This window comes from Nomascus leucogenys, chromosome 17, assembly GCF_006542625.1.
Source record: "Nomascus leucogenys isolate Asia chromosome 17, Asia_NLE_v1, whole genome shotgun sequence".
In the NCBI taxonomy this organism is placed as follows: Eukaryota; Metazoa; Chordata; class Mammalia; order Primates; family Hylobatidae; genus Nomascus; species Nomascus leucogenys.
The window spans coordinates 9759716-9774299 of NC_044397.1; the positions used below are offsets into that span (position 1 = coordinate 9759716).

Consider the following 14584-nt stretch of genomic DNA (forward strand, 5'->3'; position numbering starts at 1 on the left):
TGCCTGATGATATTCAATAATGCATCCCTCCTCCTTTCTCTCCCAGTATCTTATTATGAAACATTTAAAACATATGGAAAAGATAAAAAAGTAGTGCAGTTTACTTCTATACCATCACCTAGATTAAACAAGTATTAACATTTTCTATAATTGTGATATCTATCTATGTTTTATTTGCTGAACTCTGAAAGTAAAAGACTTAATACTTTAGCTTGCATTTTTTATAAACAAGGACATGTTCCTACACAACTACAGTACTTTTCCACACCTAAGAAAATGAAGAGTACGTTCCTAAAATTATCTAATATTTAGCATATTCACACATCTCTAATTATTCCCAAATGTCCTGTATAGCTTGTGCAGCTTCTTTCTCAAGCCCAGGATCCAGTCCAGGGCTGTGTGTTACATTTGGTTTTAATGTTTTGTAAAGTCTGTTGAGTCTAGAACAGTTCCTTCAGTCTCCCTGAAAGAGATCAGGCCAGTTGTCTTGCTGACCAACCCTACACTCTAGTTATTTGATTCTTTCTCATGGCTGCCTTTTTGGAAGGAACTATTGATGAAGGAAGCTATTCTTTGTGTAAGAATGTCAGTCAGTAAACAAGGAAGATAGAAGTAGGAACTCAGTATTCTGCTACTTCCTATAAAATAACTATTGAAGGCAAAGATACGAACACAATTAGCAGAAAGGTTTTCAGGAACAGGATATTCATAAAATGTCAAAGTATTACCCAACAGAACACTTGCTAATTGCAGTGGGGGAAAACATGACCTTTGCAAGGGAGAGATTTGGTGCCTGGGGACCGATGGTTAAATTTAGCGTCACTAACAGTGGAATGACCTAACAGGACCTGCCTCTGAGGTGCTGCTGTAAGAAGTGTGTGCTATTGTCTATGAAGTATTCTTACCCCAAATGCTTAATTAAATCTCTTCAAGCCTTCAGTCCTAACTTAGAGTTTACAGGAAATATGGGCTAGAGAAGCAAGTTGAATGACACCATGAGGAAATAATCACACCATCTAGTAATGCTTCTAAATGAATTTGCATTTTATTAATCATGATCACATTTACCTTCACCTGGCAAACAGCAGTCCATATGCACTTGAGACAGGTTTATTGAGCAGGCAAACAGAGCGTGGACACGATGTGTGGACCCCTTGCAGTACCTGCTGCTCTTGGGGAAGCATAGAGCACAGTAGAGTATACTTTCTTTGACAGGGTCATATTGTAGCTTGTATGGTTTCTTAATAAATATAGAAATTTAGCTCACAGATGTGTCAGTCTGCCCCCTTTTAGAAACACTAAATTCACTTAGTTAAGTGTAACGATGAAGGATGGAAAATTGATTACGCCCCAAGCACTTAACGTACAGGAGTTTATGTGTTTTGCAGTAGAGGTATTTGGAAAGAACTGGAAAATTGGCACTATTTTATTTGGTGGCAGCCTGTGATTAATTTGGTTCCTAGTTTTGCTATTCCTGAAATTGGTCTTCCAGAAATACTCTTAAGGTTAAGTTGTTTCATCAAGGCAGTGCATTTATTAAGTGGTCATTGTTTCAACTCTAATTTATTATTGATCTTTCAGGCCCACAGCAGCAGAACTTTTAAAATGCAAATTCTTCCAGAAAGCCAAGGTAACATGCTTAAAAACCCAAGTAAATCTGCTATTTTTGAAATCACTGTGAATTTATATGTATCATATTTGATGTTAAACTGTTGGGAATATTTGTTTTGCAGAACAGAGAGTACCTGATTGAGAAGCTGCTTACGAGAACACCAGACATAGCCCAAAGAGCCAAAAAGGTAAGTGCCATTAGCCTTCATGACCGTGTAGGAACCAGTCCCCAGGGAAATGAAACCCATAGAAAAATTGGAAAAAGATTTCCACATATGCAGGATATACTATTCAGAGGCTGTATCTCATTAGTGGTTACTCAGATAACTGCATTTGCCTTTTCGTTATCTCAGCTAGTTGTTATACATTTGGGTGTGGAAAAAATTTGAATCTCAAATGATTTCATTTTTCCCTTTATCAGCTTTGCTTAAAGAAGGTCAGAAAGGAGGGGATGTGATGAGGTTTAAATACTGGAGAGGTAAAATATCCTTGAACGTCTTTCCTTTCGGTTTTACAGAAGAGGCATGATCACTTTTTAGATACAGTTTGTAGTGATGAAGATAAAAAGCACAACTTTTAATGGTTTGAATAGCTGTGAGATAGCATTCTTTCCTCATGAAAGACCTATGGTCCCTTTTTTAGTTTACCTTATGTTAACTAAATTATGGTAATGATTAGCTGAAAAATTTTCCATTCTAGGTTTTAGATTTCTAAAATGGCATGTATGTATGTATGTATGTATGTATTTATGTATTTTTCCAGACTTATTTATTTGTAATTACAGATTTCATCATGGTGTGAAACCTAATACAATTTAACCTCTGGTTTGGTTTAGTTTGGTTTTTAAATTATATTAGATATTTATTAAAAATATGTATATAGTCACATATTTTAAAAAGGAGGTTCTTCCCCCCCATTTACAGTTACAGAGAAAGCTGACATGAATCTGTGTTGTCTGTGCCGTAAATAAAAATGGCAAAAGAAATGTGCTTTAGGGATTGCATCTCATCTTGCCAAGGTATACATAACTGAATATTAAATTCCAGATACTGCCTTTTCTAAAATACTCTGCAGAAAATGCATTAGCTGATGCTTTAGAATTGTTTTAAACAGATTTTCAAGTGGACTTTAAGAAATGTCCCACTCTGTGAAGGTATCTGAGCTTCTCTCCTGGACCAGAAGAATTCTGTGGGGTGGGCTGGTTTCTGGGCTGTGGTTGGGGAGGATTGATGTGTTGACTTTGGAGATATGAGCCCAGTTGGTCTCTGAGGGGACAGCGAGCACTGAGCAGACAGTTGATCAGAGTGGAATATCTGAAGGGGAAGCACAGGAAAGCTAAAGCTTCAGTTTGAGGCCACCAGAGTTTGAGGACTCCTATCAGAAGACTGAAAGAGATGCCTGGAGAGATTCCCAGGAGTGTTGGAGTCTAGCGTGGGGTCTTTTGATCAAGTTATTTAAAATGTCAGCCAGAGTTGAGAAAGCTGTTCGAAAGCCATTAGCTTATACATACATGTCCTCAAAAGACTTTTTCTTTTTCTTATTTTTGGGTCCACACTTCTTTTGCTAGAAGTGTCATCGGATCCCATCCTGTTAGCTGGTCCCTGAGAGGTGTTTTCCAGGCTGCTTTCTCTCTGCAGCTTTGGCGCTAACACTCCAGCTCCTTGTTGAGTGGCCTGCCAGCCTCCCTGTCACAGTGACTCCACCGGGCCCACCTTCCCTCCCAAGCCTTACCTTCCTGTGTTCTGTATTTCTTTCTGAGCCCCCCAGCCTCAGAACCCTGGGACTATATGTGAGCCCTCCTCCCCTAGCTTGTCTTCCCCATCTAACCACCCTCCACATCTTCTCTATGATTCCCTCTGCAATTTTGGTTGAAGCCTTTTTCTCCACTATTTTTAACTGGACAATTGCAATAAATTTCTAACTATTCTCCCTCCATTCCCCCTTTCTGTTCTTTCTTAGGCATTTCTAACAAGATTTAACTTTCTGGTCTTAATTGCTCAAAAGTCGTTTCCAAAATTAAACAAAACAACCAGAAGAGCAAATAAATGAAAAAATAGAAATTTAAAAAATAGTTCCTAATAAAGACCAAGATCCTTAGCCTCAAATTTATGGCACTATTTCAACTTCCAGTCTTATATTCTAACCTCCAGCCAAACTGAACCATCTGTGGTTCCCACTGTGTAACCCATACTTTCCTTTGGAGCTTTTTGAAATTTGAAAAAATGAAGAATCTGTTCAGGCTGTAACCCTCATTTCTTTGAAGAAAAAAATTACTTGGCTGGGCGCGGTGGCTCACACCTGTAATCCCAGCACTTTGGGAGGCCGAGGCAGGTGAATCACAAGGTCGGGAGATCGAGACCATCCCGGCCAACATGGTGAAACCCCATGTCTACTAAAAATACAAAAATTAGCCAGGCGTGGTGGTAGGCACCTGTAGTCCCAGCTACTCGGGAGGCTGAGGCAGGACAGTCACTTGAACCAGGGAGTCGGAGGTTGCAGTGAGCCGAGATCGTGCCACTGCACTCCAGCCTAGTGACAGAGCAAGACCCTGTCTCAAAACAACAACAACAAAAAACTTATTATATATTAGTGCGCTGTGTGTTCCAAATCCCAGTTTGCATCTATCTTAAACAATAAGCAACTAGAGTTTTGTGAGATGTGATTTTTCAACCATGTCTTCTGCCATTTGCTTACTCTTTGCTTTTAAATGAACCTCAGGTCTTGTTCCATCATCCATTCCTTCAAATGCAAGGTGGCCGCACAGCTCAATGTCACATAGGAGTGGAGGGAGAATGCAAATTAGTTCTTTAAGCATCCTAGAGAAAAGAGAGTGGCCTGTTTTGATGTCATCCTGGCTCTCTAGTTTCATAATATTGGCTGTTTTCCGATCATAATTCTAATTTTAATGAGCAATTGGGTTGTCAGCTACACTCCACCCCTCACCTGTAGGTTCTTTGGCATACTCTTCCCGGGACAGCATCGATCATGGCACATTTCTCATTCATAGTAAGTGCCCACAAATGTTTACTGACCGAATTGTCACATGCCAAGGAAAAGCCCTTTGGAACTATTTTGCACTCATTTGAATCCCCAGAATGCTTGGCATACACATGTTCCTAGGATTCCTGTTATTAGTGGGTAGTCTCCCCGCAACCCCAGCTCTGGCTTGTGATTCCGATAAACAACCATGATCATCCTAACGGGAAACTTCGTGCAGACATGGCTGCTGGAAAGTAAATGTGATTTTAATCACCCTGTGCAATGAAATGAAAACGTTTCTGTAGGATTCTCTGCTTGTCTTAGGTTGTTCCAGTGTTTAAGTAACTTCTGTTTAGGAATTGGTTCAGGGGAATCGTTAATTTATTTGTTCTTAGACTGTCTCGATAGAGATCTCAGCCATTCTCCTGTTCACTATGGCGCCTCCCAATTGATCTTGCTCTGGCTTCTGTGGTATAGACTGCTCCTCAGAGGCTACTCGTTGATGTTGATCCATTGATTTTTGTCTCATTAGTTTGCTGTTTTTCAAAGAGAAACAGACAGTCCATTGATACTTGAGTGTTTAAATGATACCTGGGCCTGTGGGCAGGGCTCTTGGGCATGGAGGCAACCATGTTGATTAGAAATTTGCTGTCATAAACAGCATTCTCTTCTCCTCTCTTCTGCTCACCAACATTAAGAGATAATTTTCAACGTGCATTTTTCTTTAATATGAACAATTTTCATATTTAAAGGAGAAGAGAGGCTGGTATTGTGGCTGTTCTTAACGCCATGGAGCCCACCAGTGCTGCCCTTTAGCAGGAGAGAAGCAGAGGCCCATCATACTCATGTTTGGCCAAAATGGGATGTTTTTGTTGGGAGCCACATAATTCCACGAGGGTAGGTGATCTTGTCTTCATCCGGATTGACTCCTCTAAATCACGAAAAAATAGAAAATGGAAAAAGATCAATGTGGCCTCTTTGGTAATTTAGTATGCAAAACAATTTTTTTGGTGTGTGTGGTAATTGTAGAAACTGAGGATATTTATTTTCTTCCTACAGGCAGAATATTTGGTCCATTCTGGGTTCTTTTGCTGACAGTGTTGTTTAGGGATCATCTTGATTTTCTTTGGCTCTAGTCTGACCCCAGGCATGTGGTGAAGGGTAATATAAGATTGGATGTTCCTGGACCTCAAGACACTCTATATATTCTAAATGAGAACATGCTAGTCATGACCCATGAGAACAGAGCTAAGTGCAGCTGTATAACTTTTTTTTCAAGTTTTCACTATCTTTGTGCATGAGAATAAAAGGCTTCGTAGCCATCGCTGCCTCTCCTGTGATTTTCTGAGGGGCCTGTTTCCAGCCATCTTTTGGGGTTTGAAAGCTTACCATGTGGTGTTCCATCTTTTACTGTACTGAATTAATTAGGTGGGGAAGGGAGTCAATGGTTTGGTTAAAATTGAATGTAGATGCTTAGAGCTGTGTGCATCTTCTTTTTTTTTTGGATTATCAAAATCAGTTATTATTATATCCTTTTCTTTGTATCAAAGACAGTATCTTGCTATTTTTACCCATGTTTCACATCAACTCTTTTGTTTTATTATTATACTTTAAGTTCTGGGTACACATGCAGAACGTGCAGGTTTGTTACATAGGTATACATGTGCCATGGTGGTTTGCTGCACCCATCAACCCATCATCTACATTAGGTATTTCTCCTAATGCTATCCCTTCCCTAGTCCCCCACCCCCCTATAGACCCCAGTATGCGATGTTCCCCTCCCTGTCTCCATGTGTTCTCATTGTTCAACTCCCACTCATGAGTGAGAACATGCAGTGTTTGGTTTTCTGTTCCTGTGTTAATTTGCTGAGAATGATGGTCTCATAATCTGTGTGCATCTTCTACAGGAACATTTAACCCTCAGAATTGGCTGATGTCTAAGTTTTATGTTAGTGATAACATACTTGAGACACCACACTCACACTCATATTCATATGCTTTCTGTGGCTTTCTAAAACCAACATATGGGTTGGGCGCAGTGGCTTACACCTGTAATCCCAGCACTTTGGGAGGCCGAGGTGGGAGGATCACTTGAGGTCAGGAGTTCAAGACCAGCCTGTCTAACATGGTGAAACCCTGTCTCTACTAAAAATACAAAATTAGCCAGGTGTGGTGACACTTGCCTGTAATCCCAGCTACTCGGGAGGCTGAGCAGGAGAATCATTTGAACCCGGGAGGCAGAGGTTGCAGTGAGCCAGGATCGTGGCACTGCACTCTATCCTGGGCAACAGATCGAGACTCCATCTCAAAAAAATAAAAATAAGAAATATAACCCACATGTGGCAGGACAGAGGGCAAGGGGCTCGTAGCTATGCAAATGTCTGAATGCTCGCTGCTTATCCAAAAAACATTGGCCATAGGAGGGAATGAGGAGGAAACATGTAATAGGCAGTTCTTTCCCTTCTTATGGTTGCCTGTGTTTTCACTGGAAGTAGATTTACTGGAGGGTTATTGCTTGAACTTTCTTAATCACGAAATTAAGTAAGCAATTAACCAAACAGTACAATGTTTAGTCATTATCAGAAGGAGGTAAAGGGTATCACATCGCTGCTGTCTTTGGGTGGAACCGCTGTGAAGTGGAAAGACTGGGATGTTATTTGTGGGTCCTAGAATTTCTAATATTAGGCTGTAAGATTGGTTTCATGCCAAGGCCCCAAGGCCCCTGGCCCCACTGGATCCACTGATATGCTTAGGAATCAGTGGGTAGGGATATTTCAATTCACATTTATTTAATACTTACAAGTGTTGAGAACTTGTCCTGTTTGTTTTTATCTTTTTTTTTTTTTTTTTTTTTTTGAGATGGAACCTCGCTCTTTTGCCCAGGCTAGATGAAGTGCAATGGTGTGATCTTGGCTCACTGCAACCTCCACTTCCCAGGTTCAAGCAATTCTCCTGCCTCAGCCTCCTGAGTAGCTGGGATTACAGGTGCCCACCACCATGCCCGGCTAATTTTTGTATTTTTAGAAGAGACGTGATTTCACCATGTTGGCCAGGCTGTCTCGAACTCCTGACCTTAAGTGATCCTCTGACCTGGGCCTCTGAAAGTGCTGGGATTACAGGCATGAGCCATTGGTGCCTGGCCTATTTTTACTTTTTATTATGAAATAATTGCAGACTTACAAAAAAGTTAGAAAAATAGTGCCAGGAATTTTTGTATACGTTTTCTCTTACTCTTTATTTTGAAACATTCCACAGTAGGTTGCAGACAGAATGCCCTTTACCTCTAAATATACTTCACTGTATATTTCCTAAAAACGAGGATACTCTCTTACCTAACAACAGTACAGTTTTCAAAATTAGGAAAAGAACGTCGATGTAATACTATTTTTTTTAGATCTTATTTGAATTTTGCTACATTTGCCAATTTTCCCATTCATGTCATGTATCTGGTCCAGGATTCAGTTCAGAATTATTGAGTTGTTACATCTCCTGTAGTCTCTTTTAATCTAGAACAGTGTTTCTTTTCCCAACTGTGACTCCTTTGAAGAGTGTAGGCCAGTTATTTTTATAGAATGTCCCTCCGTTTAGGTCTGTGTGATATTTCTGAATGATCAGATTCAGTTTATGCACTCTTTGATAGACATACCTCAGAAGTGATGTTGGGTTCTTCTCAGTGTATCATATTAAGAGGCACATGGTATTGATTTATTCCTTTAATGGTGACGTTCACTTTGATCATATGCATAAGGTGGACCTACCAGTTTCTTTACTGTAAACACAAGTATTACTTCTTAATAGGATGGATTTATTTACATTCACTGATTACATTAAACATTAAAAGATAAAGTGAATATATTTACTGTATTGAATCATTAATCTTTTTTCAAGGAAACATACTTTATGTCATGGCTGTACATTCATAGGCTATTAATGAGGAATTATATTAATAGATAGAATGATAGAAATCTTGTGTATAAAAACACCTTGTTGGCTGGGTGTGGTAACTCACACTTGTAATCCCAGCACTTAGGGAGGCCAAGATGGGAGGATTGCTAGAACCTAGGAGTTTAACACCAGCCTGTGCAACATAGCAAGATTCTGTCTCTACAAAAAAAAATTTAACTGGGCATGGTGGCGTGTGCCTGTGGTTCCGGTTACACAGGAGGCTGAGGTGGGAGGATTCATTGAGCCCGGGAGGTTGAAATTGCAGTAAGTCATGATCACACCACTGTACTCCAGCCTGGGTAACAGAGCAAGACCCTATCTCAAACAAAATCAAACCCCAAATGACAGTAGACTGGATAAAGAAAGTGTGGCACATATACACTATGGAATACTACACAGCCATAAAAAGAACAAGATCATGTCCTTTGCAGCAACATGGATGGAGTTGGAGACCATTATCCTAAGCAAACTAGCACAGGAACAGAAAACTAAATGCCGCATGTTCTCACTTATAAGTAGGAACTAAGCACTGAGTAAACATGGACACAAGGGAACAATAGACATGAGGGCCTCCTTGAGGGTGGAGGATAGCAGGGGGTGAGAATTGAAAAACAACTTACTGGGCACCACACTTATTACCTGGGTGATGAAATAATCTGTACACCAAACCCCTACAACATGTCATCTACCTGTAAAACAAACCTGCACATGTGCCCCTGAAACTAAAATAAAAATTTTACAAAAACCAAAACAATACAAACCACTTTGCTAGCAGATTTAGGCAGGAAGTGGAGGTGCACCTGCTGCCCCAGTCTCTATGCCTGGTCTGGAAACAGCAAGAGCTATATCTATATGTTTTGTTGGGTGAGCTGCCTAATCTCTCTGAGCCTAACCTGTAAGGCAGAGCTGACAATACTTACATTGTGTTGCCGTGAGGATGAGAGATGGTTTGTGCAGGATGTCTGGTGCTGTGTTTGACATGTAGCGGGTGCTCAGTCAACAGTGGCAGTGTGATTGTCATGTAAATAAGGAGAATGATTATTGTGGCTACGGAACACTGGACATTTTAGAAGTATGTAGTGAAATCAGGAGTGAAGAGAGTGTCCTGTGGGTGGGGTGGGGTGCAGATGGGTATTGAAGGTTGTTTCTGCATTGCTGTTGCTTTGGGTGAAATGGAGGAAAAGCCTATGGATGCCTACAGAAAGAAGGAAAATAATTACAGTAGTTAGTTCATTGCCATTGCCTATTCACCTGTCTTCATGTTTTCTTTTCTGATCCATCAAGGTGCTGGCAATGGGTGAGAACCAGGGCTTTCTTTCACTACAGGAAACCCTCCCTGCCCTGAGAAGGGGCGTGTGTGTGTGAAGAGCCTCAGAGTAATGACAATTAAATACAAACACAGCCAATATTCTTTCACAGCTTTCAGATCACTTTCATATATGCTTCCATATTTGTCCCAAACAATTGTTCTTGAAGACAGGTAGAGCAGGTGTTACTGTCACACTTTACAGATGGGAGTGTGAGAGGTGAAAAGGACCTGGCCAAAGTCACATGGCCAATAAGCAGGAGTGAACTCTAGTTCTTATTCTCAATCTGTGCTCTTTCCACCAAATCATACCTCAGAATGAAGAAGAAGAGAAGGGAGAGGACAGGAAGGAAATATAGATGGAGAGAGTAGGCAGAGTTAAATGGCATACACAGGAAAATGGGAGCGCATTTGTCATTCTCAGAGTGAGTCGGCCACCATTTAACATGTGTGAGGAGGATGTCTGTGCCATTCACAGGCACTAGGAGATGCTGCAGGCATCATTGCAGGAATCTGTGAAGTTTGCCAGGGTTCTAGCAAGTATAGAGGGAAGGAGGTGACAAAAGGCCTTTGGAGATTCTGTTGGGGAGAGAGATGGCTCGTGAGAGTTTGGTTAGCATCAACAGTGGTTAGATACCGTCAGAAGCTCAGCTTCTCACTCATGACGTGGCAAAGGTAATAATAGCTATGTTTGGGAGGACTAAATTAGGTAATACATAATATAATAGTGGCTTGGACAAAATAATAAGTGGCACAGGTTATAGCAAAATTTTTTATAATCACATATATTGCTTTTATTACTATAGTTATTATAGTCAAGATTGTTTTTGTAACATTTATGATTGCTGCCACAGCTGTGGGCACTCCTGCTGCTGTTCCGATTTCTGCTGCTGCTAGAACAGCTGCTTCCATTACAACCACTGCTACCAGTAGTGGGCACTCAGGTACACGTGATACAAGGACATAGCACAGACAGTGAAACTCACCTTTCTGTGAAGAACGCACAAACGTCATAAGACATGCAAAACTCAAAGAGTAACAGAGAATAAGTGCTTTGGTATGTGGGCATAGCATCTGTACTACAGCTATGGGAAAGGTCATGAAGCTGGTAGATGGGGGACATGTGAAGGGGGAAGAGAGAAAAATAATATTTATTGTGCACCTTTATGCATCCTGCTAGATGCTTACTTCACATTTATCTCAATTACTGCAGCCATACAACAATCAGTAAAGTTCTGAGTATAAGATATGTTAAATAGGTTAGGCCAGAGGATAAGATACATTAGACTATTAAGAATGATTTGTAAAAAGCTATAAATATTTTGAAAGATCAACAGAAAAGGAAAAACCATCTATTAAAAGTGAGTTAAGCTATCCCTAAAGCGTTACAGGATTTTGAAATTGAGAAGAACCATAAATAGCTCCTGGTTTGCCATGCTTCTGTGTACAGGCCTGAAAATTAAGGCCTACGGAGATCGAGCCTTAACCAAGGCCAACTGCCTCATCGTGTCCTAACAGAGTCCAAAGCCAGTATCCCAGTTTGTTAACCATTTAGTTTCTTCTTTTAGTCGATAAAGAGGGAAAATTACCCTGAGTTTCTACAGGATTGCTTTTTTCCTCTTGGAATCTTATAATTAACTTATAAAATATCAAAGGTTGTGCATTGTCATTAAAGCAGAGACAGTGATTTCAAATGCTTGATGGAATGATGTTAGTCTTGTTCCAAGTTTCCCCAGTAGAGGGCAGCAATGAGTTTTAAGTCTGTGCCATTGTGGAAAGCTAACTGAGCAAAAGTTTTGGCTTTGTCGAAGGTCTCAGACTCGGAGTTGAGGGATCAAAGGGGTGTTAGGTCCCTACTGAGCCATGAACACGAGACACCTTAGTCAGTTGGGGTGTTACTTTACTGGGCAGGAGATTGAAGGGTGATGGTTTAACGACTTTTCACTATTACTATTTTTAAGTTACATTTTCTATTAGCCAATCAAAGCAATCTAACATTTGCATTTTGCATAATTCATGTCAGAAACAAACATCTCAGTTTTGAAGATGGGATTGGAGAGCTTCCAGTATTTTGTGGTCTCAAGCTATTTTTAGAAAATTCTTTGGTTTCTGCAGTTCTCCTTAGAGCTTGGTAAATACGGGCAGAGGAGAGTCAACATGTACAATAATAACAGTGGAGGAGAAGTGGACCCATTTCTGCAGTTACTGTGCATATTATGGGTTTAATATAAAATACTCTCAGTGATCCACATAGGCCTGAGTGCACATGTCCTCTCCCCACTTTGTGTTTCCTTTTCCCATCCTCTCGCTTAAAACCGACCATGTGCCTTGGGAATAAATCTCACTGAGGAACTCACATGCTCACAGGGAGGAGGGCAAGGGTGGTTGAGGATATTATTTTTCCTATTTTAGAGCTGAGAGAACAGTAGGCCAGAGAGGTTAAAGTTACTGATTTCACTGGGGCTGTTACAGGGACAGGCGTTCGCAGAGCGTGAGCTCATTGATGTTTTCACTGCTTTTTTATTTTAAATGCATTGCTTTTTAGTTATTTGAGAACTGAGAGTTCCTTTGGTCAGAAAAGAGCTTTTGGTCACTAGGGGGTGCTATTAGAACAGTTCATTGACTAAGAATCTGGACAGGAATTGCTTACTAGTCTGTAAAAAGCCTTGCAGCTGTAGATTTTCTCCTTTTGCTCTGTGTCTGTGGCTTGATTGGCATTTGCGCTGGGGGTGAATTAGGCAGAGGTGAGGGTAGAGGAAAGAGCAAGGGGGAAAAGCATCTTACAGAATTACTTTCAATTCATTTGGTGAATTGAGTTTTTTTTTTTTTTTTTTTAAAGCATATGTTCTGGGAAAGTGACTCCTTTCTGGTTGCCTTTGACTGGGAGCTGAGAGGATCCACTCTGGAAATTGTAATTTGCTGATCCCCATTTAGGGAGAATGTCTTTATTTTTAGATTGATCTTAAAAGACAGTGAGCTGTGTAAACTTTCACAGACTTGGAGGTCCAGTTTTGGATATTTAGAAATAATGACACATACTCTGAAATTATTGTAAGAGATACTGTTTCTACAAATTTAGTTTGTAGAAAACTAATTGTTACTGGAAATCCCATCCAGTTAGATTTGTGAGGTCTGGATAGTCTTCAAACATATTATGTGCTTCCTTTTTGCCTTTGGGAAATTTGCTAACTTTTCCCAAAAGCTTGTGTGCATGAGCTAGCTTTTCTGGAACTGAAGTGGCGTGCTACGTGCTGAGAGAAGCTCCCGACTGCCTCCTCCTCCTCCACCTCCACCTGTCCATACAGTGCTCCCCGAGCATCTTGGTAACCTACTAGGTGCTGACCTTCCCTACGGTAGGTGGCCTTTATTCAGCCTCTCAGCTCCCTCTAATCCTAGCGTTCATTTCTTTCCTTTCTTCCGAAAGGAAAAGAATTTGGCTAGACTTGCAGAAAAACTAATATAAAATGTTATCAGCAAATGCCCTTTTGATCTTGTCAAAACTCTATTGTGGTTGTACTGTCTTTTCTCCCTGATTGAAAACTCAATGGCTTCTTGTCATTAATAGGATAAGATGCAAGTTCCCACCACTTATAAGATGAGGTGCACATCACTTGGAGTTAAGGGATCACTCCAGGGTCCCATGATCTATGTCTCCAGGCTTTCTCTCAGCCATGGGCCACCTCGGCCTTTGACACAGCTTTACCAAATTAGGTGTGTTTGGTAATTGCACTTTTCTACCAGTACACTCCTGCAATCCCCACAGGCACCATGAAGGCCTCTCCCTACACTTGTATCTCTCCCAGCCTAGCACCTTTTCTGTGAAGCTTTCTGATACTACCCTCCCCGCACCCCAGGAGGTTCATCAGTCTGTTCTCTGTACTACTCCTTACCTTGAGCTTAAATATGTTGTTGCACTTGGTGTCATTTATAGCTTACTTTCTGATACTTTTACCTTCTGTAGCCTACTATCAATTCTTGTGGAGCACGGATGGTGTCCTTTTATCTCTGTGTTCTCAGTACCCAACATAGTATTTTGGTCAATTAGTAACTATTTTTCAAATTGAAGTTTAGCAAGCAAGATGGTGATGAGGATCGCCTTCATGGGAGCTGGTGTGAGAGTGCAAGGGGAGGTAGAGGAAATCTGCTTTTAGTTTTAAAGAATAGTTAAGATATTTTTCAGCTGGTGCTGTATTCTTGTATTTGAAGTCTGGGATTCAGGGTTTAGCCGACCCTAAATTTAAAATCAACTTTTTTAGCACCAACTTGTCGAGAGTCTTGACTGAGCCGTTAACTTGATTCACCTTTGCCACATGATCATAGAATAGAATGGTTAGATTTTATTAGGTAATAATTGTGAATTATGCACTTTGCATTATTTGACAACAAAAATGTAGTCCCTACCATTCATAGATATTGATATTGTCTATATCATTTTAATAATAATAATAATAATAATAGATAATAGATATTGTCTAGTATCATTTTCTTCTCTGAGCCAGGATGCACATACGTTTTCCTGTTACTTGAAGCTGCATTTAATTAGGAAGATATTCCAAAACTAGCTTTAAATTAGGTTTTAGTATGCTCCACTTTTGGATTACCTCTTACTTATCTCCTCACTTAGAAGAAATAACTTAAACTTTTTATATCATGATCCTGCAAGTCTTTAAAATGAGTAAGATGTTTTGGAGTAGGGAAGGTGAAGGGAATGGAAAGTAATGGAACTTTTATGCATCATGGGGA

At 40.3% G+C, this 14584-nt stretch overlaps 1 protein-coding gene across 2 annotated transcripts in view; it reads left to right on the forward strand.

Annotated features, from left to right (window-relative positions):
- STK39 (serine/threonine kinase 39) overlaps positions 1 to 14584 on the forward strand; it is a 295573-nt gene that overhangs the window by 117286 nt on the left and 163703 nt on the right. For both annotated transcript variants that reach the window (XM_030795816.1, XM_030795817.1), the window contains 2 exons: positions 1582 to 1630; positions 1734 to 1799. In XM_030795816.1, the coding sequence (XP_030651676.1) occupies positions 1582 to 1630; positions 1734 to 1799 (115 nt within the window). The remainder of the gene's footprint in view (positions 1 to 1581; positions 1631 to 1733; positions 1800 to 14584) is intronic.